The sequence below is a fragment of the Pituophis catenifer genome, unplaced genomic scaffold, assembly GCF_029215685.1.
Source record: "Pituophis catenifer annectens isolate HBS135680 unplaced genomic scaffold, rPitCat1.0.hap2 SCAF_2, whole genome shotgun sequence".
Lineage (NCBI taxonomy): Eukaryota > Metazoa > Chordata > Lepidosauria > Squamata > Colubridae > Pituophis > Pituophis catenifer.
In genome coordinates this window covers 176,400,640-176,421,763 of record NW_027256882.1, presented here as the reverse complement: position 1 = coordinate 176,421,763, position 21,124 = coordinate 176,400,640, and the positions used below count along the sequence as shown (strand labels likewise).

Genomic DNA, 21,124 nt, shown 5'->3' with positions numbered 1-21,124 from the left:
CGTTTACTCTTTCCTTGACATTCCAGAAATGATAACCAAAACAGATATTGGTCTTCAGATCCCATTGCAGCAGCCTTCAGTGTTGGCATCAGCTGCCACATTCAAAGTCGTTTAGACATTTTCATAGTGAGCGCAGGATTAGGCCCCATCTTTTACCGGTGGTTGCAAGTTTTATTTTTCTCCACCAGGTGAGGACCCCTTAGCAGATAGCTATGTACAGCATGACTTGGATTCAGTGGCTGGAGTGCTGAAATTGTACTTTCGGGGACTGGAGAAACCTCTCTTTCCTTATGATATTGTTCCTGAGCTGCTGGCCACAGCCCGTAAGTATATTTGCCTCTTCCTCAGTGGTGTTGTTGCAGCAAGTATGAATGTTTATGCATACATATGCAATTATGTATATCATATTGGGATCTACAAACCATTTCTTACAAAATCAAAGAGTTAACATTTTACATGTGAACTTCCTCTCCATCTCTTACATACATCCTTTTTTGACACCCATTTATTTTCTTTACAAGAGAATAAAGCTGAGGAGAAAAAATGGGATACAGTGTAACATCTCCACCAGCTTCAATATAAATGCAGATAGCAATAGCATTTAGACTTATATACTGCTTCACAGTGCTTTACAGCCCTCTCTAAGTGATTTACAGAGTCAGCATATTGCTCCCAACAATCTGCATCCTGATTTTACCAACCTTGGAAGGATAAAAGACTGAGTCAGCCTTGAGCTGCTCAGAATTGAACTCTTGGAGTAAGCAGTGAGTTAGCCCTGCAGTACTGCATTTTAACCAGATAGTCCTTACTTACCAATTACTTTGTTTAGTAACCTTTTGAAATCATGATAGTACTAAAAAACTAAATTCATGATTGGTCCTTGAACTTGTGGCTGTAGCATTGTCTTTGAGGTCATGTGATTGCAATTTGGGTGCTTTGCAAACCAGCAAAAATTTACAACAGTCATAGAGTCCCTCAGTCAATTGATCACCATTTGCAACTTTCACAACTGACTTCTAACAAAAAAGATCATTGGGGAAGCCAGCAGGAAGTCACAGTCTTGGTGATGTCATATTGTACTTCGTGACTGTGGGTACTTTGCTTAATAACTGCAGCAGAACTGACATAAGTCCAGTGAGGTCATATGAAGTTTCACTTAACCATATCACTTAGTAGTGGGATTGCTGGTCCCAATTGTGTCAGTAATTACTACCTGTAATTCATTTATTCCAGCCTCTAATAAAGCAAGAATCTCATGCTAATTAGAAGCAAATGAAGTATTTCTAAATAATTATAGTAATGTATTGATAATTTGTTTTATTCAGCAAATAATATTTAAGTAATTGAATGAATTATAGACTGGAGTAAAGGTCTCAGAAATGGTTGAATATACAATAACTTTATGCACACTTTATATAATTGGAATGGGATCTGTGTGCATGTATGTTTGTATTTATACAGCTAGTTGTGCAGAGGTCCATATAGATTGAAAAATGGTATAAAAGTGAAACAAAAAATAAAAATAAATGTATAGGAATTTAAAATTGAGAATGAGACACCTCCCCCCCACATGCCTTTTTGAAGGGGTTTAGAGAAGAGATAGCCTGTGATATATAGGTTAATTTTATGGTCCACTTTTTGCAGCAAAGAAGCAGTCATTGGTAAAATGGTCTGAGAGGGGAAAGACATTAGGAATCAGATCTAAAGACATGTTTCATTCATCACATTTCCCCAGCTCAGTTGTTTCTCCCTATCCCTAGCTGGCAAGGAATCAAGAAGTTCTGTCCTTTGGGAGTGGCGTAAGGCTGACATTTTCATCCCTTCCCTTATTTTTTTGAAGTTTAGAGGGTCTCCACACACCACTTCCCCCAGAGCTCCCAAACTGCTTGCATCTGGTTTTCTGGTTTTCCAAGCAGAGGGAGGAGCCAGGTAACTTAATTGGGCTGATTTCTGTTGGTGCATTTCTCAAAACAGGAAATGTCAGCAAAAAACAGATCCTTGACCCTTGTGCAGCTTAGAGTTTATCCGGGGGGGCAACATGTAGGGTATGGGAACTGACAAGGGGAGATTTAGATGATGCTAACACTCTTGTGGGGCAAGATGGAGAAATCACTATTCTCAATTGCTGAATGACAACTGTTGGTTTAGTAATTGAAGCAGTCAACTTCTAAGGAGTAGTATGGCCGATTTAGAAATATGAAATATAAACAAATGAATAACACGCTGAATGCTTCATGCACCAATAATGTACTAATCATATAAATCAGTTTCCACTGTTCCTTTTGAGCACAAAGTGGTTATGAATTATAATACCCAAAGATGAGAAGTAACTAAGTTTGTGGGGGTGCAGACGCACGTGCAGAAGTGCTGATCCATCCAATGCATGGTCCTCTATCTCATGCTGTTATCCATTGCTTTCCAGATCTGGAGCCTTTAGCTGATCGCATCTCGCACCTCCGGGCTCTCATTTCCAAGCTTCCATCTGTAGTACTGGTGGTTCTGCGGTACCTTTTTGCTTTCCTCAACCAGTGAGTTTTGGGGCACCGTGTGGCAAGTAAACCCGCTCCTTAGGATTTCCATGGCCAGAGCTTTCTTTGGCTAAGGGAACTCCATTGCCTCCCCCCACCCCTCTTCTTCCTGCAGTTTATCTCAGTACAGTGATGAGAATATGATGGACCCGCACAACCTAGCTGTCTGCTTCGGCCCCACCCTGGTGACGGTACCTGCGGGCCAGGATGCCGTGTCGGTGCAGCCTCACATCAATGAGGTGGTAAAGTGCCTGATCGTCCATCATGAAGCCATCTTTCCTGGAGCTAATCAGCTGCCTGGGCCCCAATATGAAAAAGTCATGGCTCTGGCCGAAGAGGAATACTGGTATGAGAAGGAGTAGAGGAGGAGGATTCTGTAAACGGGGGACAAAGCAGCCAGGGGTGTGTGCAGATATTGTTAATGCAACCCTGGTTCTGCATATCATGCCTTGTCAGTCTTCCATGGCGGTGTGGCAGCTGGGATCATATCCATGCCAAGTTAGTTAAAGATCTTTAACCAAGTTAGTTAAAGATCTGCATCTGCATCAGTATGTTAAGTTTGCTTAGTTCAACTTTGGCCCAAAGCACGCTGTCTGCCCCAAGGGTGCTTACTCTGGCAAGATTTGATGCTGTTTGTTCAAAGGTAACAGAGATGCATCATATTCCTATCCAATAATGCCTTTGCATCTGTTTGGATGACCTGCTGAGCATCCCCCTCCCCCCCCTGGTGTTATACCTGAATCTTTCAGCAGATGCTTGGGCTGGCCTCAGTCTGAAATTGTGCTCTTTTTACTAAGAGATCAGTCTACTACAGCCACTGCAATAGATGAAATTGTGTTCTCTTTGGTTGAACTTAGAAATCAGCGGGTTTCATATGAATGGCTTAGACCCTCCAACACTAGCCTATTCACTCTGTTTGACTGACTTTTTTCTTCCTTTTGCTAAACCAGTGTCCAACAAACAAAAACTTTTTATTTTAGCCCAAGACCAGCATAATACAATACAATAAGAAAGTCTTTATAGAAATATAAACTTATAATACAAAAGGCATAGGTTGATACAAGGGAATTGTGTGGGACAGGACACAGGACCCATCATCGGGAATTTAGGCCTAAGTAACAATAAGATTAAAATATGGTTTAAATGTTTATTTTTTCAAAAATGTTCTATATAAATATCTAAGCACATTAGGCAAGTAAATATGAACATAAATACACAAAACAAGTAGAGTAAATATAAAAGTGGTTGTTGAGGGTGAAAGGAGGCATAAAGAAATGAAGGAAGAAAAACTGAAGAGAAACTGTTTTTGCTAACTTGTGAGCATCTTTCTGATTTTCTATGCTGTCATGCAGAATTTGGCCACTTTGTGTGTTATGGTAGGAGCCTTATCAAACAATAGAAACAACGGATAGAAATATCTAGAGTGGCCCGGAAAATCTAGCAGGAGCAAAATGGCAGTGTTACATATATGGCTTTAATATTGGCAAACCTGTAGTGCCTGCTTAGTTGTTTCTATCTTCCCATCCACAGAAGGGCCCAATTGTTCTGAATAGGGTACTTTTTAAAATCAGCCATCAAACACTATGAGTGTCAATAGCTTTTATGTGGCCTGTGTTAATATTTTTCCTCCTTTTATGCTCTTTATGTTTTTGGTCTGTGACTGTATGGGAAGCAAGTATATAAGAAATAAGAACAGTCTTGGTATGTGTGTGTTGCTTGTATGCCTATGTGCTTTGGTTTGTTGTGCAACTCCAACCCTTGGATCTCATTCTTCGTCTCTTGTCTCTCTTTTGACAGTGATGTCTTGCCCCTGGAGACTACAGCAGAAGAGCCTGAGACTGAGGGGACCCCAGAAACTCCAGCAAGTGAGGATGGTGAGTGAGTGTGTGTGTGTGTGTGTGTAAGAGAAAATTCTGTGACCTGTTTTGTCTTGTCCTGCTTGATACTGCCCTCCACATGGGGGTGGGGGGGTTGCAAGAATTCTTAGTTAGGTTACAGGGGCATAGCACTGTTTCTTTTCAGTGCTAAAGGAAGAAGGGAATCAGTGGTGGGGAGTCTGTAGTTGAGCTTTTTGGAGGAAGACGATGTAGGAAGCCATCAATCTAAATGCAGACATGAATTAAAGCGGAGTACATGAGTCTGTGTCCTGGATCAGGGTCTGTCTGCGCCTCAGCATTTTTCACAGTTGGAATGGATTAGTCCCTCGGTTCTAATTAAACATGGTAGTTGTAGTCCAGCAACACTGAACATTCTCCTTTAGATATGCTTTAAATGTGACTCTTAGGGGACATGCTATGGATTTTTGATATATAAAAAATTGGGTTTCTGGGCTCCATATCTTTAATGGAGTATCATCTGGCTATGCAGTAGAATTAAAGACAGTCTGTGGAAGTGTAAGTATGACTAGATACTTTGGGATGTTGATTCATATCTGTTTCTTTTTATGGAAGAAGATGTCAGAGTCTGCACTTTATTTTAGGAGACTAAAGTTGTTCCTGCCCCTCCACTGTATTAATGAATTTGGCTGACACACTCATCCCATAGATTTATTTATTATTTATTTATTTGTTCAACTTGTATGCTGTCTTTCTCCGAAGACTCAAGGCAGCTTACAATGCATTTAAAAACCATATATAAAAACATTAAAAATTAAAACATTAAAAACAATTAAAACCCATTCACACCATTCATGGCCAGATCTCGCCAGATCACAACAGCGAGATCAACGGCCCCAGGCCTGCTGGAAAAGCCAGGTCTTCACCGCTTTTCAGAAGGCCAATAGGGTGGGGATGGTCCGGATCTCAGGAGGTAACTGGTTCCAGAGAGCTGGGGCAGCCACAGAGAAGGCCCTCCCCCGCGGGCCCGCCAGCCGGCATTGTTTAGCTGACAGGACCCGGAGGAGACCAACTCTGTGGGATTTTACCGGTCATTGGGAGCTATGCGGTAGAAGGCGGTCTCAAAAATAACCTGGCCCTGAGCCTTCAGATCTACTCTGAAGGAGTAGATCCTTCAGAGAAGAGAAATATGTATTGTGGCCCAACCATCCCTTGGTTGCGTTAATAATGTGACGTTGATATTCCTAAAAATAATGATTTTCTTATGAATTCCATTCCCTACTTATGATAATGATGGCCATTTTACAAGCTTTTTCAATAAGCTTCAATCTCCTATTTAATATTTAACAATACAATATTTAAATGCAGGTAGTCCTTGAGCTTGCCCATTACAGTTGCAAGATGTTTTAACGATTGTAAAACAGGTCAGTCTTGTGACTGACCTGATTTTATGAGCTTTTTTGTAGCAACCAGTAATACAGTGGTTGTCAAATGAATTCATTAAGCAAACCTATTGTTTGCTAGGGCACCTCTAGCTGTATTGCCAACCTCTAATATGCAGTCATGTGATTGCAGGGGTTGGCGACCATTGAAACTTTGGATTTGGGACATGTCCCCTTTTTCAGGTCCATCATAACTTTGAATGGTCTCCTAGCAAGTTGAGGACTACCTGTATGTTTCTGTCCATCTTCTGCACACACAAGCATCCTTTTTGTTAGATCCAATTATTCCAACAAGAACAGGGTGGGGCCATCCTTAAGATAGTCTACAACTACTCTTGTAGACACTGCTGAGAATGAACCTTCATTACCTTTTCCCCTGTGGAGTTGCAAAAACATGTTGTTTCACTGACATTTGAGGAGTTCTTCTGCAGATGGGTTGGGAAGGGCCTGTTAATTTACCAATTATTCATTTTCTTGCCCTCTCAGAAGGAGACTCCCAATCGGAAGCTGTGCCCCGCTCTGGTCCCATAGCTCAACCTGAAGAGCGGTTTGTACGAGGAATCTCAGTTGGCTGGCGACGAGGTGAACGTGGTGGCAACCGAGGATTAGTACCACCCATTGTCTTACCGGACAGGTGAGTGGCCATTGTGTTGCCAGTCACGGGAAAAGTAGTAGTTATGAATGCAAGCGGACCAGGGTAGGATTGGAAAGATACAAGACTGCTGGTGAAATCTTCATGCTTAGCATATAAAAGGGAGGCTTTGTTGCATATTGCGTGCTTTAGTTGAAACTATTCCAGAATGAAAATAAATAATATCTAAGAAGCCCCGTTCCCAATCTGGACTGAGAGGAAGGGATAGAAATAACACAACATTGTCAGTTAAATAGAAACCAAATGTTTCCATACATGTCAGGGACCAAGGATTGTGGATTTGTGTGGATATGGATATGTTTAGGGTTATCTTGGGGTCTGGAGAAAAGATTGCTAAAGACAATTGCAGTGGAAGTGGTCGTGGGAATGCATTTGAGTTATAAATTCTACATGATATTCCCTTTCAGGTAAGTAACATTTTGCAAAGCACAGCTAGAGGAGGATAGAGAAGGAAACTAAAGTCTGACAGAAAAAAGAGAAGGAAAAGAAATTGAACTAATTATAGCTTACATAAATACAGTTCATACTATAACTCATATGTTTTTATTCTTGCAAACTGTTCTTGTCTCTGTTGATTCACCTCTTTCTACACCCTGATTGCCTTTTGTTCTTTAAACTTCTTGTCGTCTTTTCTGAAGAGCTGAACATGTCATCTACCATAAATTTATTCTGTTCATGATTCTTCATATATTTTCTTGTGATTTGATTTTTATTCTTTCTCTCTATATGTCCTAACCATTTCAGGGTTCTTTCATACTGATAATGCACTTCCTACTGTATTTAACTTGTTTATACTGTAGGTTTCTCCTACCATCCCAGTTCTCTTCCATATAGCATTCTTAGAGGCCAATCTATTCACTTTTTTTTTACACCAACATTCACTTTTACCTTTTGTAGTTTCAAAATTCAAATGATAGCTGTATAATCCCGAAGAGTGTGGATCTGAACATTACTGCATCAAGGAACTATAGGAATTGTTTGGAGTTAACAATTATGCATAACTGGCAAACATCTAGAATGAGTAGATGAATTTGTGTATGTTCATAGAATATTTGCTAAAGATGGGAAATTGGACAGACAAATTTTATGATGTGCAATTGTTGGTACTAAGTTAATGGGTAGGAATGAATGTATGTTTCAAAAAAGTGCAATTAAGTCGGGGTATGCTTCTGCCCAGTTTGTTATATGCAAACAAGAAGTGATAAATTCAGTAATGAATGGATGCTTAAAGAATGTAGATTGAATACAAGAGTAACCAGCAGGAGAGAAGTTTATTGAGGGGGCTTGGAATTGGAACACAGATATATGAAGTACGAGTGAATGGATCAAGAGGAAGGTGGAAACCAAGAATATTCGGGTTGGATGGAATTGATGAGATCCTCAAAAAGAAAGTGTTACAATAAGCTTAAAGAATAAAAGCCAGTTTGTAAAGTGATGTGTGAGTCTGGTGGATGCAAGAATAATTTGCAAGAGCAAAAAGGTATGGAGATGTATACAGTAGCAAATTACCTAGGTGTAAACTGTATATTTCATTATCTCTGCTTATTATTTCTTATTCCATCACAATTATCATTCTTTCATTAGGTTCTCCAAATGCCCCAATCACTTTTTTGTATTTTTTCATTATATTCTTACCTATCTATTCATATTACCTAAATAGAATAATATTTCCTCCGTATCACAATTATCCAGAATGTTCTTTGTTGTTTCCCAAAATTCATCCCTTCCTGTGATTTTCTATTTTTAGGCACTTGCAACTATAGAGACACCAGTTCATTCTTTCTGAGAAACATTTTAGCCTTTTTACTCATAATGAAATCAATATTTTTTCATGCATGTTATCAACTCCACAACATCCGACAACTTTCATATTTAAGCCTCTGATATCCTTTCCTTTTCTCTTAATTTCATGTGGACATGTCATTTTTGTAATTGTGGCTTTTATTTTTAGATTTTATCTATTAACCTTAGGGCTAGAATCTTAGGGCTTTTTTTTCTGATGGTTTTCCTTGGGGGTTGTTCGATTTGTTTTATTTTCAAAGAAAAACATGTGCAATAGATGAAATCAGGAAATGTGGGGACTGTCTTTTTTATGTCAAATGGTTTTTAAGTCTCCTCCAAAATCTTTTTGAAAGAAGACTGGGAAGAAGGCGTGAATTACTTAGGGAGGAGCCATCAGCCCTTCTTTCTAACAACTTTCTTGGTTCCTTGGTTGCTTCTTTTGCAGTGAAAAACAATCTAACACCCGCAGTTCCAGGTTAGAGATTGATACTGGACCATCTCTGGAGGAACTGCTCCCTGAACCCACTAGCAGGTAGGAGAAGTGTGGCGGGTAGACCACATCCAAATTCTCAGTGCTGTGTGATGTTGATTGATACTACCTCTATGATTGTTGCCTGCTGCCCCAAAGAGGGCTTGCCTTGGGACTGGATCTTTCTCTTAAGCAGATGTTCTCTCTGCCTCTCTCATATTTTAGGCTGCGTGTCAATTCAGATGTGAGTCGCCAGCGTGGAGGAAGCAGCCCTATTCGCAAGTTGGCATCACCGTTCATGGATGGGGGCCGCCTGCCTTTTCCCATCCTACAACCAACCCAGGCCAAGACCTTTCAACCTGTTGAGAGGTGAGAGCGTTGAAGGGAAGGGCACAAATGTGCATTGGCATGTGCTGGATCAATTAGGTGGGAAGGACATTTAGAGGTGGCTCTAGTCCTAGACAATGCCAAATAATATTTGGGAAGTATTTCATTTCTGCTTTGATAGAGTCCAAAAGAAGCATCTGCATTAGATGGGACAGGAGAAAAATAGACAATATCTTTGTGGTTTGGGATATAATTAAATGGGGAGATTCTAATTTTGAATGCTCTCTTTTAATAAATCACAGGTCTCCCATTTCAAATGCTTTGATTGATAAATAAAACCAACCAAACAAACAAACAAACAAACTTACAAGCAAGCAGAGCATCCAATTTGGAATGCTCTCTTATAATAAGTAAGTAAGTAAGTAAGTAAGTAAATAAATAAATAGAAAGCAAGCAAAACAAGCATTATAAAGCAGAGGCAGGTCATATGTTCTTCTTAATAATGCAGCTGAGTGTTTTCCATGATACAAAGTCTGGCTAGAAAAAAAAATAGCTGAAGTGGCATTTCAAAAGAATGTTGTCAATGCAGACAGAATAAGGTTGGCAGAGGAATGGAGAGAACAAATGGACATGAAGGGAGATGTCTGATGTTGATCACTGCTCTATTACTGAAATGTGTGTTTTCCATAGGCTTTTCCAACAGGTACTTGATAGTTAGCAGTAACTGTCATAGGAATGACTATTCCCAGTTGCAGGATTTGATAAGTTGTGTCCACAAGGCTCTCTGCAGGGCATTTTCTTCTCTATCAAATGTCCTTCTCAACCAGCATTGGAAAATGCTAACATAATATAAACTAAGATAATTGAGAGGGATGGATAACAGAAAAAAACCCCACAAGGGATAGAATATTAATGATATACTTAAGAAGTCCATATGCAGTCTTATGTTTCATATACTCTTTGGTGCTCTTTGTTTTTCCCCAGGCCAGACCGCTGGAACGAAGTTTCTCCACGGACCTGGGCTGGCAATAATTTTGAGAGACAGGGACCAGTGGAGAAACGGGTAGAGGTAGACCGGGTAAGAGCCTCTCCATTTTTTCCTCCCCTTTCTGGTTTTTCCTCCCTCTCTTGCTCCCTTCACCATATCTTCTCTTTTTCCATTGATAGGAGGTGGCCAGGAATATGGATTCTGTGTTCAAAGAACTTCTTGGGAAAACTACTCTGAAGCACACAGGGATTTGTGACCCTCCCAATCATTCTGAACCCCCAAAGAGCAATTCTTTGGCTAAGAAGGGTATCGCCCCTGCCAAGCCAGCCTCTTCAAACAGGGCGCTTCTGCGGGGCAAAGGGGTCTTCAAGTCTTTGGGAAATGGAGAGTGAGTCAAACATGACATGGGGAAAAGCACCCCCAGTATGACTTGCCCAATACTGTGGCTACCCTCCTCCTCCTCTTCCTTCCTGTTCCGGATACCAACTCAGGGCAGTTGTGTCTTGCTCTCTCCTGGTGGGGGGTGGGAAGGGGGGGTGATGTAAGATTATCAGCATTTGTGTTCCGACTTCCAAGCCAAATGTTGAAGATACATTTGCTGTTGGGCGTCTTCCTGCACTGGAGGTGCATCTGAAGGATTTCATGTTGTGGATGTGACTGGGGCTAAAACATACAGCTCCCATCAGGACGGTCCTGGACCCAACACCCAGACCAGTTGTTCCTTTGTCACAAATAGTTTGCACTTGGATCTTCATGTGGAAGGGATGCATGGGGGAGGGAATGTGCCAAGATTCCTGGACTTTGTTCTTGGCCTTGGGAAGGGAATCATGTCTAGTGAGTTATGGTGCCAGAGGTTGAAAAGGAGGGCATTGTTTTGTACGTGTGTTATTCTCTTCCTGACGTGCTTCACACTAGCCCTCACCACCTCTCCTTCCTTCCTCGGCTCTCAACCCCGGCAATGTATCTCTTGTTGCTTTAAACATTTGTCTGAATTTAAAATTCTTTCCACACATGCTACTTGGTACAGCCTCATCCAACCCTGCACGCATCACCCTCCTACATTGGGGCAATAAGTAAGGGGACATATTTGTGGTGGGGACCCATGTGCCAATTTTTCCCTCATCATCCAAGGTCCAATTTGTCTGCCCCCCTCCCCCACCTTCTACTCCCACATCATCTTTTGTCTTTACTGCTCAGTATTAATCAGGGCTGCATGTACTCTGTGCTTTAAAATGCTGTGCAAAGTCAAGCTGAATTCTGCAACCTGTGTAAAGTATGCAACTTAAACTTGTAGAGATTCTCTTCCATAATTTATGTTGCCAATCTGACAACTGGAAATCTGACTTACGGCACCCTCGTGGTTCCAAACTTTCAGCAGGAAATTAAAACCACACTTTTGAGCATCACTTTATAGACATAAGGGCTAGAAACCTGCTCTTTTATATATATAAAAATTTTATATATATATATAATTTTTTTTCACATTCTCAGGAAGCAGAATTCTGTGCCCAATGCCGCATCCTGTGAATTTCTTTGCAATTACAGCATATGTACAGCCCTGGTATTAGCTTGTCATTAACAAAAATGACTGTACTGTGATCTTTCTATACAGTCTGTTGATTTCTGTTTCTTGCAATAAACTGGATTTATAAACTCTCCACAGAAAGCGCCTGCCAGTCAGGATTTTATAAAGAATAAACAAGACACTGAAGGATTTGCTTGGGTTTTATTGTCATAAAATGCAAAATATCTTTTATAATTTTAGAAAATTGTCAGTGTTTGTTTCAAAGCAGCAATTGGCATTGAGGTTTAAGAAAGAACAGCACTGATTGAGTAATTTTGTGTCCACAAACTGATTTCAAAGAAAGCTACCACAGTGATGACATGAAATGGGTTGGCTGAAACCGTAATGTAGTGAGTGTCAAGGGAGAGAGATTGAGATGTAACATGTAAGGCTTTAGTGCTGTACTCAAAGCATCTCTGAAATGGCTTCCTAGGACAATATATCATCTTGTTCCAATTTAAGGCAGTATTGGAATTTTGTATTCCGGATATGATAGCTTTAATCCCATTGGCTGCCTCAATGTACTGTGGAATGGCAACTCAAAGCATCCTGCAGCCAGGCTGCGGGAAGATTCTGGACACTGCAATTGTAGCACATCTAGAAGGTGCCAGAATGGGGAGGCTATGATGCTGAAATGACCCACAGGTCAAATGCTTGGCCATGGCAAGTTGGCTGTGGTGAATTGTCCCATTCTGCTAGAAACTGCTATACAAAACTCCTGCAGTTACTTATTTTACAAGAGGGCTTGTACAGAAGAACTTGCCACTATGTTGTGATAAGTGTGTGTGTGAGAGGGAGAGGGGGAGAGAGAGAGAGAGAGAGAGAGAGAGAGAGATGGGGAGGGGGAATTTAGAGCAGTGTTTCTCAATCTTTGCAACTTTAAGATGTGTGGACTTCTTGGAGTGGGAGTACGGATGGCTGGCTGTGGAATTCTGTGAATTGAAATCCAGACATCTTAAAGCTGCCAGGGTTGAGGAACACTGATTTAGGGTACAGGTTTTTTGTTTGTTTGTTTGTTTTTCCCACCTTAATAAAAAGAAAAGATGGAGTAATTTCTTGGGGGCAAGGAATTTAAGATAAAGATCCATCAGCCAGATCGTTTCCGCCTCCATCAGTTGACTGACTCAGGATTCCAGCTGAGCTACTGTCCCATCTGAATGGGTCAAGTGGAGGAAAAATGAAGCCAGAATCCTGTCCTGATCCAAAGGAGAGGCCTCAGTCCTTCGCATGTTCCTTGCGCAGGGCCACTCGGACATCGCTGCAAACTTTTCCCACTGCTTCAAAGAGAGGGTCGCAGAAGGTACGTATGCACAAGGCATAGCAGCGCCCACAGCACTGCACCTCTATGAAGTAGCTCTTGATGCAAGGCATGGCCCCCCAGATGTGGCAGAAAGAAACACAGGCAAAGAGGAAGCCCCAGAGCAAGGCAAGGGGCAGGCCCAGCACCCCTGATAGAATCCGATAGCACCAGTACTTGCTGACAGTAAAAGTGGTGTTGCTCGCCTTCCACACTCCATCAAAGCTGTGGGTACCCTCTGGCTCAGCGATCACATCTTCAAAGTCTACCTGGCAAGGTAGGAAGAGAGGTTGTGAGTTGCCCAAAGCTTTGTTTCAGTCAGGAGGATTTGTGTGCGTGTGAAAAAGAGTTGTTTGTGTGTGCGTGTGAGAGAGAAATTGTTAATGCTAGAACTATTGAATCCTAGGCTGGAAGGGAGGACGTCTGGTCTAATACCAATTGGTCCAAGGTACCAATTCTCACACTATCCCAGACTTCCACATCTAAATCTCTTCCATCATTGGTAGCAATTTTTCTGTTGCTAGTTAACCACAACACATTTTAGACATCTTGAATGCTAAAATATTTTTTCTAGTTATAGGGAAGTACAGCTAATGATTTTATTTATTTATTTATTTGTTTGTTTGTTTGTTTGTTTATTTATTGGTTCGATATATATGCCGCCCTTCTCCGGAGACTCAGGGCGGCTTACAATGCATTAAGCAATAGCCTTCATACTTTTGTATATACCTGCTTAGTAGGGCTTTCGGGGGCCCCTAAGCGGTGTTCTTTTATATACAAAGTTTATATACATTTTACCTACCTTGGAAGGATGGAAGGCTGAGTCAACCTTGAGCCTGGTGAAATTCAAACTTGCAGTAATTGCAGGCAGCTGGCAGCTAAGTGCTACTTAACAGCACTTTAGTCCGCTGCACCACCAAGGCTCTTTATATGATGACCAGTTATTATACTGGGTATGATTTGGAACAAGGATTTCCCTCATTGGGGGGGTGGGGCTGTTATTCTTTTCCCTGAATCTGAGTTCCTAAACATATTCAGAATTTGATTCTGGTGAAAACCTGTATTAAATTCGGCGAAAGGTTGCTGTGATTGGAGAAGAGCTAACCTCCACCTCGTCTGCTTTTTTCTGTACTGAGCTGAGCTTTCAAAGAATTATTGAATTATTTTCCTTCTGAAAAAGTCGGCTCGAGTTCTGCTATATGTGTTTATTTGCAGCCTGTAATTCTCGAATGGATGTAATACCACCTGATATTCAAATTGCAATCATGCATTTAAAGTGGGGGGGGGGGGGTAGATCATCAGCAGGATTCTACACATTTCCATAACTAATAAATGGAAAAAATTACCAGGAAGAGAGCAGTTAATTTGCATAGCTTTCCTACACACTATTCTGAGTCTTCATTTAGACAATCCCAGCCTATTTTTCACCTCCAATCTTCAGAGCAACTTCCTTGCCTTTTGGAGCTGTCGCTGTTGAAATATGAATTTTGGAAGTGCCCCTTGTGGAGTAAAGAGCAGGTGAGTGACTGCCTCAGCAGGGGGTGATTTCCCAGGAACACTGTGTCTCAAGAAAGTTTTCCAGAACAGGCCTCATTGAAAGAATTGCAAAATCAGGGCAGGGCAGATATTAGCAGGCAGGGGATGGATTTATTATTCGTCTCAAGAACCAAAATATTTAGTTCTTTGGAAATTAAGCATGATCAAGGACAAATTGGAGTCACTGTGATGGTTTAAATTATGCTTTGTTTTTAATTGTTGGCGGATATCCTGATTTTATCAAGAAGGACAGGCTAGAAGTGGTTTTGCATTATAAGCAAAAATCCAAGTTAAAAGCTTCTAAGAGCAAAGTTCAATTCTTCTCCCATTGTGCAAAGGATTAGAACAGCATTTCCCAACCTCAGTATCTTTAAGCTGTGTAAATTTAAACTTCCAGAATTCGGCCAGCATGGGGAGTTGAAATCTACCCAGCTTAAAAGTTGCTGATGTTGAGAAACACTGAATTAGAACACTGCTATAGTATATGATTAGTCTTAGGCTGATTATCCCTTCCCAAGTGTCATTTTTTAATGTTATCTTTACTCCATAATCCTTTTTAGAACCTTGTTAGCTTTCTTGCAAAGTGAGCTAATCAGCAAAACATTGAATTAGAGAGAACTACATTCTTTTCCTTTGGCCTTGATTAACTTTGGGAAGTAAAAACTGCCATTAGATACCCAGAAAAAAAGGAAGGTATGGGAAGAAGAGGTCCTATTTTTTTCTCCCCCCCCTCCTCTTTAGCTATTTAGGTGAATAATTGCAGAACATTAATCATTAAAAAGGAAATTGTCACATATAATACCCACAAGGATTCTGTGTTTAAGCTTTTATTTGCAGAGGGAGCTAATTTTACAGGCTCCTTAGAAAATTTCAAGGAGAGAATGGTCTAAAAGGAAACAAGCCTGTTTGAACCTGTTTGGTATTTTGAGAACATGTTTTGGTCCACCTCACAAAATGGCTGCCACAGGGCTGTTGCCTATTCACAAAATGGTGATTTTGTAGGTGTGAAATGTAACAATTCCTGTTCATAAGAAACAAAGATGCTGGGATTACTATGCATCTTTCTCTAGATCCCCATAAACTTCCCATTGTCACTCCTAGTTGATCATAGTGGGTTGATTGTTGTTATATCTTTTTTCTTTTTGGACAAAAAAACTATAATTTAGAGGCACCAGCTGTTTCTATTTTCTAAAAATGCCTACATAAACCCAAAGGCACTCATAGAGATGGAATTTGGCCAGCTTATTTTTCAGCACGGCATCAGATGTTTATGCCTGATGGAGTGTCTTTGAAATCCTTCATTTGAAGCACAGAGACAGTAGCCCAAGGAAAGAGATATCTTACACCAGGTTTTCTCAACCTTGGTGACTTTTAGATATGTGGACTTCAACTCCCAAAATTCAGCATGGCTGGCTGGCTGGTGAATTCTGGGAATTGAAGTCTGCATACCTTAAAGTTGCTAAAATAGAGAACCGCTGTGTTTCACTAAGACTAGGGTACAACAAGTACTCTGGCGGCTGGGGATAAAGTCATATCACAGCTTTTCTAAAAGAAGCTACTTTGAAGATCAATTTGGGGTAAGTCACATTCTCTTGGCCTAATGAACAACACACAGAAATTATAGCATAAACTTTATCTGTACAAAGATATGAATCTAGCTGTTTTCAGTATAATGGCAAAGTAAATATATTCTCTAAAAAGAGGAAGGGGTCAAGGACTCAGTTTTTCCTTAAAATTAATTACGGTAATTATATTAGTAGAGAATGGAATGGTGACCCTCAGTTCCACTTCCCCATATTCTGCTAAACTTAATGAAGAGAAAAGTCCATTCCCTCTCCTCCATTCATGCTTCTCAATGGCATTGACTGCTAAAAGTCCTGCTTCTGTGATGCTTGGAAGAAATTCTGAGGAAGCGCAGTTGAATATGCAGTTGAGACTTCTAAAAAAGTTGCCCTTTTTGTGACTTTATTAATTGTTTTTAAATTATTTTAGCCCTATGTTTATTAATAATAAAGCTTTTTATTAAGGATTGCAAGAAAAATTATGTTGTTCTACTCAGCCGCTACATATAAATTGGATGTTCCTGTTTTTCGCAAGACTGCCTTTATCATCTGCCACTAGAGGGGGCTATTGCGCTGTTTCTTGGCTTCCTCAAAGCTTCCAGGTTGGATGAAGAGTGCTGGACCTTGAAGTTGATCTGAAGCACCCCGGACTCTTCAGACATTCTTGTGAGAGCCCCAGAAGTGCATGGTGCCAGCCACACCTTTTTACCTAGACATCTCACCCTCTTTTCTCTCTCTGTTCAATTCCACACTATCTTTTCTACTTTTTCTTTCCCAATCTTTCTAACATTTCTAAAACCAATCATTGCCTGGCAAGTAAGAAGGGTGGGGGGTGGGGGGTCCTTTGTGACTTGGCTTTCAGGAAAGTGTTTCCATAAAAAAAAAAAGGAGTCTGAAACCCACCTAGGAAGCCCTGAGGACTCAATGTGGCTGCTCCTGATTACCTTTCATCCCTTGCTACCTTTGTCATTGCTCCTTTTCCTGTTCCTCCATTTCATTGTGGCCAGCTTGATTGTACTCAATACGATTATAATATAGCTCAATACCCAGAGTTCATACAATGTGCTAAGTTCCGAAAGCAATGAATTAAAACTGTAAAATTAAACCAAACAACTAGCTTTTAAAAATAATACATTCCTTGGGAAGCAACCACTCTTTTTGGAGGTGGGAGGAGGGGAGAGAGAACATAGATTTATGCAGTACATTGTGTGAAGAATAAAATTCTTAGCTTGGAGAAGTGGAAGCACCCTTCCGTTTATCTCCTCTATATCTAGAGTGATATATGCAACCCCAACAACTTTGCAGGAACATTCTCTCTATACCATGCATTCACCTTATGTAGTTTATATTATTGTAGAGGGAGGGTAGGGAATACGACTTTGGAGAAAATACGCAGGAACCCCTATTACCTTTCCTAGGCAAATGGGACCAATAAACAATAAAAGTATTTATTCTGTTATTCTCTGTTAAATCCAGATCTACAAGATAACATTTAGGTAGGCAGACTGGTCTCTGATTCAATGAACTACAAGGAGGAGGGACAGCACAATCAAACTTGCCAGATTCTGTTACTATACCCAGTCTCAACAAAAATACAGAAGTTTTTTTTGCCTCTCTGTGGAACTGATTGATATCCTAATCTGGTCTATCTAGTGAGGCTGACTCCTTGTTTCTTCTTTTCAATCTGAAGGGAACTTTGCGAGAAGAATAGTTCTATGCTGCTGCCGCCGCCACTTTTTAGTCCCATGCCCTGGGAGATGTGCTCACCTTGACCACCTCTTGGTTGATCTGCTTGGGGTCTCTTTCCACCAAATCAATCTCTTTGGTGAGAGGGTCCCGGGAGTCGATCTTCTCCAGAATCACATCTACTACTTCTTGTTCTTCTTGTTGGGCCATAGCTCTGGGCCTGTTTCCTATTCAGGATCTGTCTGTCTCTGTAAAGCAGCCACCAGTTGTCTCTGACTGTCAGGGAAGAATGGCCTCTCCCTTATTGCTGCCCCCCTCCCTTTTCCGTCTTGATAACTCTTGACAGCAGTTCATAGATAGAAATAGTCCCCATCGGAGCCAGAATACAACTCCCTTTCAATCAAGACTCAGTTGTTTTTTAGCTAGCCTGAATAATTAGCAGTCTAGGTAGTCTTTTCACCTTTGTTTTAAAAAAATCAACTCACTGCACATAATAATAGAACATTGTAGATAAATCAGCTTTTTGAAATGAAATTTAAATGTATTGGTTACCCGTCTCTCAGTCTGGATTGTGTACATCTCATTAAAAATAATAACCAGTTGGAGGAAAAATAATTAGGTTCTTTGAAAGGACACAAACAGATTTTCAGAGTGGTGAAATTGGGAATATAAATGCCTTTTTTCAAAGACATGAATTTATTTGTGTTGCAGTGCTATTGTCACTACTCAAAGGAGTTTCTGAAGCCCTGCACAAATCTGCAACAAACAAAATTCAGTGACTTGAGATAATGGCAAGATAAGCATAGGCACCAAGGTTCAGCAATACATATCTTATTAATATATACTATGTTACGGCTTTGTTTCCAAAAAAGGCTCTTGTTTTACACCAGCTCCAGGGCAGATTCTGTTTGGAGGTCAAAATGACTTTTGTTGACAATAGTTGAAGATGGGATATCTCTATCCAGAAGCTCAGTTTCTACAGGCTGAAAATAAATAGCAAAAGCATTTGGTTTTAGAAAATTATCTGGGTGTTGTAATGGGGGGGGAAAGTACTCTGAGGGCTCTCTGACCATGGTTATTTTCTTGCATCTGCTTCATTACTCAAACTAGGTGCTAAACCCTCATTTCAACCCTGAGCTACAAATACTCTCCTTCATTACTAAAAAGTACCCTGTGAGTTCAGTGGTATTGAACTCATAAATAGATTCAGTTCAAGTTGAAGAGACATTGCTTAGCTATTACTTACTTGCAAGTGAATTTTTTTAAAAAAAGGAAGGATGTGCAGAAGTTTATTCAGCTCAACCATTGCTATAAGATTTTCATAAGGATTGTACTCATGACCCATAAGAAAGTGTAGCATCCAGTTGTGCGAGGCTTAAACTTCAATCAAACTTCACAAAATTGGGTGAATATGATGGGGTAAGTTATTTAACCCCTTCCTCCTCCAGTCATTCATTAATTGCTTACACAGCTTGTTTAGCCAGGTCAGGTGAATACTTTGTGGCTGCACTGATACAACATATCAAGTTTGGTTAATGTTAACATTGATTAGTATAATTTTCTGTTTCAGTGGATTGTGTGAATCCAATCAATAGGATGGAAACTAAGAAAATGATGACCGGTTGAAATAAGTTGTGTGAATGCAGCCTCTATAGTTGTAGACAAAACCCCTCCCTTCCGCCCCTCCCCTGGGAAGTAATATAGAGTAGTGTGCAGAGAACTGAACAACAGTCTCATTTTGGCCACAATCATTCCTGCTGGATGGTCATTCACAAATCATCCCTGTTAGTAGAAGCATTAACAATATTCACCCACTGGTGCTAATTAGATAGGTCGGTTGTTATAGAAACAGCTAGTACATATCATGATATAATTATCTTGGAGTATGAGTTCAGTTCAGCCATAAATGAATGCTAACAGATGCAGTATATTTGAAGCAAAAGCTAGATTTTTGAAGAAATGCATAAAAGGCAAAGTTTTAAATACATCTTGAAGAGGGAGAGAGTAGAAGAGAGAGGTTAGGGGAAGGAACTCTCAAACAGAGACTCATTTAACTTAGAATAGGTACAGTGAGGAACAAACACAACAGATAATTGTCAAATCCTTTTCCCTCACCTAGCCCTGCCATTTGATTAAAAAGTCTCTTGGGTGTGAAAAGATGACACAATCTCTGACACCCACAAACAACAGTTTTCACCCAGCACTAAACAAAGCAATGGCACTTTAAATAAGTACAGCTGTAACTCACATCCCTATGTACTGTAGTTAAGTTTAGCAGCCACTGGTCATTTCTAGAGAGGGTACAGGACTCCCCTGCCAGGATGGCAAGAGAAAAATCACAGGGTGGGGTGTCCCCCACGTGCAGCTGACTCTGGCATCAGCAGCACTATGGCCACCTGCCAGTCCAGTGCCATGCTTGAGAAAGAGAAATATGTGCCTGTAACATTACTCCTGCTGCGTGAGTGCACGGAGCTACTTTGCTGCCAGCCAGAGCTTTAGGAGACACCGTCATGATGGGCACCAGCAGCTGTAAGCTGTACCATCCCCAGGGCAGTAGGCAGAAGAAATGGGGCATGTTAAGGTGTGGTCTTATCATGGAGATGTATGTGTACGTGTGTGTCTGATTGGCTGGTATTAGGCAGAGAACAGATGCAGTCACTAAATCTAAGGCACATGTAAATGGGCAAGTACCAGGCTTCATTTTGTATAAATAATTCTGCTGCCATGAGCTTCTATTTCAGCCCCAGCCCTGTCACTGCTGCCAAGGAGTGCAACTGCGCAGGGTGGCCAAAAAGCCATAGATGGGGGGAAGATAGATGAGTGGGGGGAGCTGAAGTGCCTCAGCAGTTGTAAGTGGCAGCCCGTGGCCCAGGTACCTGAATTGTGATCATGTGATTGGAGGGGGGCCACTTCAATGGTCATAACTTCAAGGACCAGTTGTAACTCACTTTTTTCAGTGCTATTATAACGTCAAGCGGTAGCTGAATGAATGGTCATATATCGAGGACTACCTGTAAAGTTTAATTCTTGGCAGCTGTATTGCAGGACAATCTAAGGACAAAAATTTGAGGATTACCCTGGCTTCACTTCCTCTTCCTCCCATAGTTGTCAGCCTATGGAATAACTAGCCTTAACTATATTACTTAATGTGTGATGGTGTAGTCTTGGTGTGGAGAGGAGGGGTGCCTGGTCTGAGGGATTTAGCCCCTTTCAAGTTGCCTGAATGATAGGTTGCTGATGTGAAGGTGCCCTGCGTTGGGTAACTGAGCTGTATCTCAACATGGTTACATGACTTATCTTGGAAGTCCAGGAAACTTATGTCCCAATTGCTTGGCAGGGAAATTGTGGGGTGCAGAGGTAGAGTTCAGACTGAAGCAAGAATAGATCATATGGTATATCAGGAAAACTCGCTCCACTCTTCCTAGTTTGTCAGCCGGGCTATTGTTGGGTATATAT

The 21,124-nt window shown here is 40.9% G+C and overlaps 2 protein-coding genes across 2 annotated transcripts in view; one reads left to right on the top strand and one right to left on the bottom strand.

The window, feature by feature from the left end:
• Positions 1-10,415, top strand: part of ARHGAP4 (Rho GTPase activating protein 4) — a 46,766-nt gene extending 36,351 nt beyond the window's left edge. The window contains exons 15-23 of the mRNA XM_070935189.1: positions 189-323; positions 2,423-2,528; positions 2,644-2,874; positions 4,326-4,402; positions 6,292-6,439; positions 8,685-8,771; positions 8,934-9,077; positions 10,020-10,113; positions 10,203-10,415. Coding sequence (XP_070791290.1) covers positions 189-323; positions 2,423-2,528; positions 2,644-2,874; positions 4,326-4,402; positions 6,292-6,439; positions 8,685-8,771; positions 8,934-9,077; positions 10,020-10,113; positions 10,203-10,415 — 1,235 coding nt within the window. The remainder of the gene's footprint in view (positions 1-188; positions 324-2,422; positions 2,529-2,643; positions 2,875-4,325; positions 4,403-6,291; positions 6,440-8,684; positions 8,772-8,933; positions 9,078-10,019; positions 10,114-10,202) is intronic.
• Positions 10,416-11,770: 1,355 nt separating this feature from the next.
• LOC139312937 (caveolin-3-like) lies at positions 11,771-18,143 on the bottom strand. Its single transcript, XM_070938162.1, has 2 exons — positions 17,750-18,143; positions 11,771-13,153 (listed from the first exon to the last, which is right to left on the bottom strand). Exons 1-2 carry the CDS (start codon positions 17,876-17,878, stop codon positions 12,803-12,805), a joined length of 480 nt encoding a protein of 159 aa, XP_070794263.1. The 5' UTR covers positions 17,879-18,143; the 3' UTR covers positions 11,771-12,802.
• Positions 18,144-21,124: the final 2,981 nt, after the last annotated feature.

What these genes read in the sequence shown, in the direction of transcription:
- LOC139312937 (XM_070938162.1), bottom strand. Translation starts at nt 17,878, where the DNA reads ATGGCCCAACAAGAAGAACAAGAAGTAGTAGATGTGATTCTGGAGAAG. An exon ending in TCAACCAAGAGGTGGTCAAG is followed by an intron (nt 13,154 to 17,749) that starts GTGAGCACATCT and finishes CTACCTTGCCAG; the next exon opens with GTAGACTTTGAAGATGTGAT.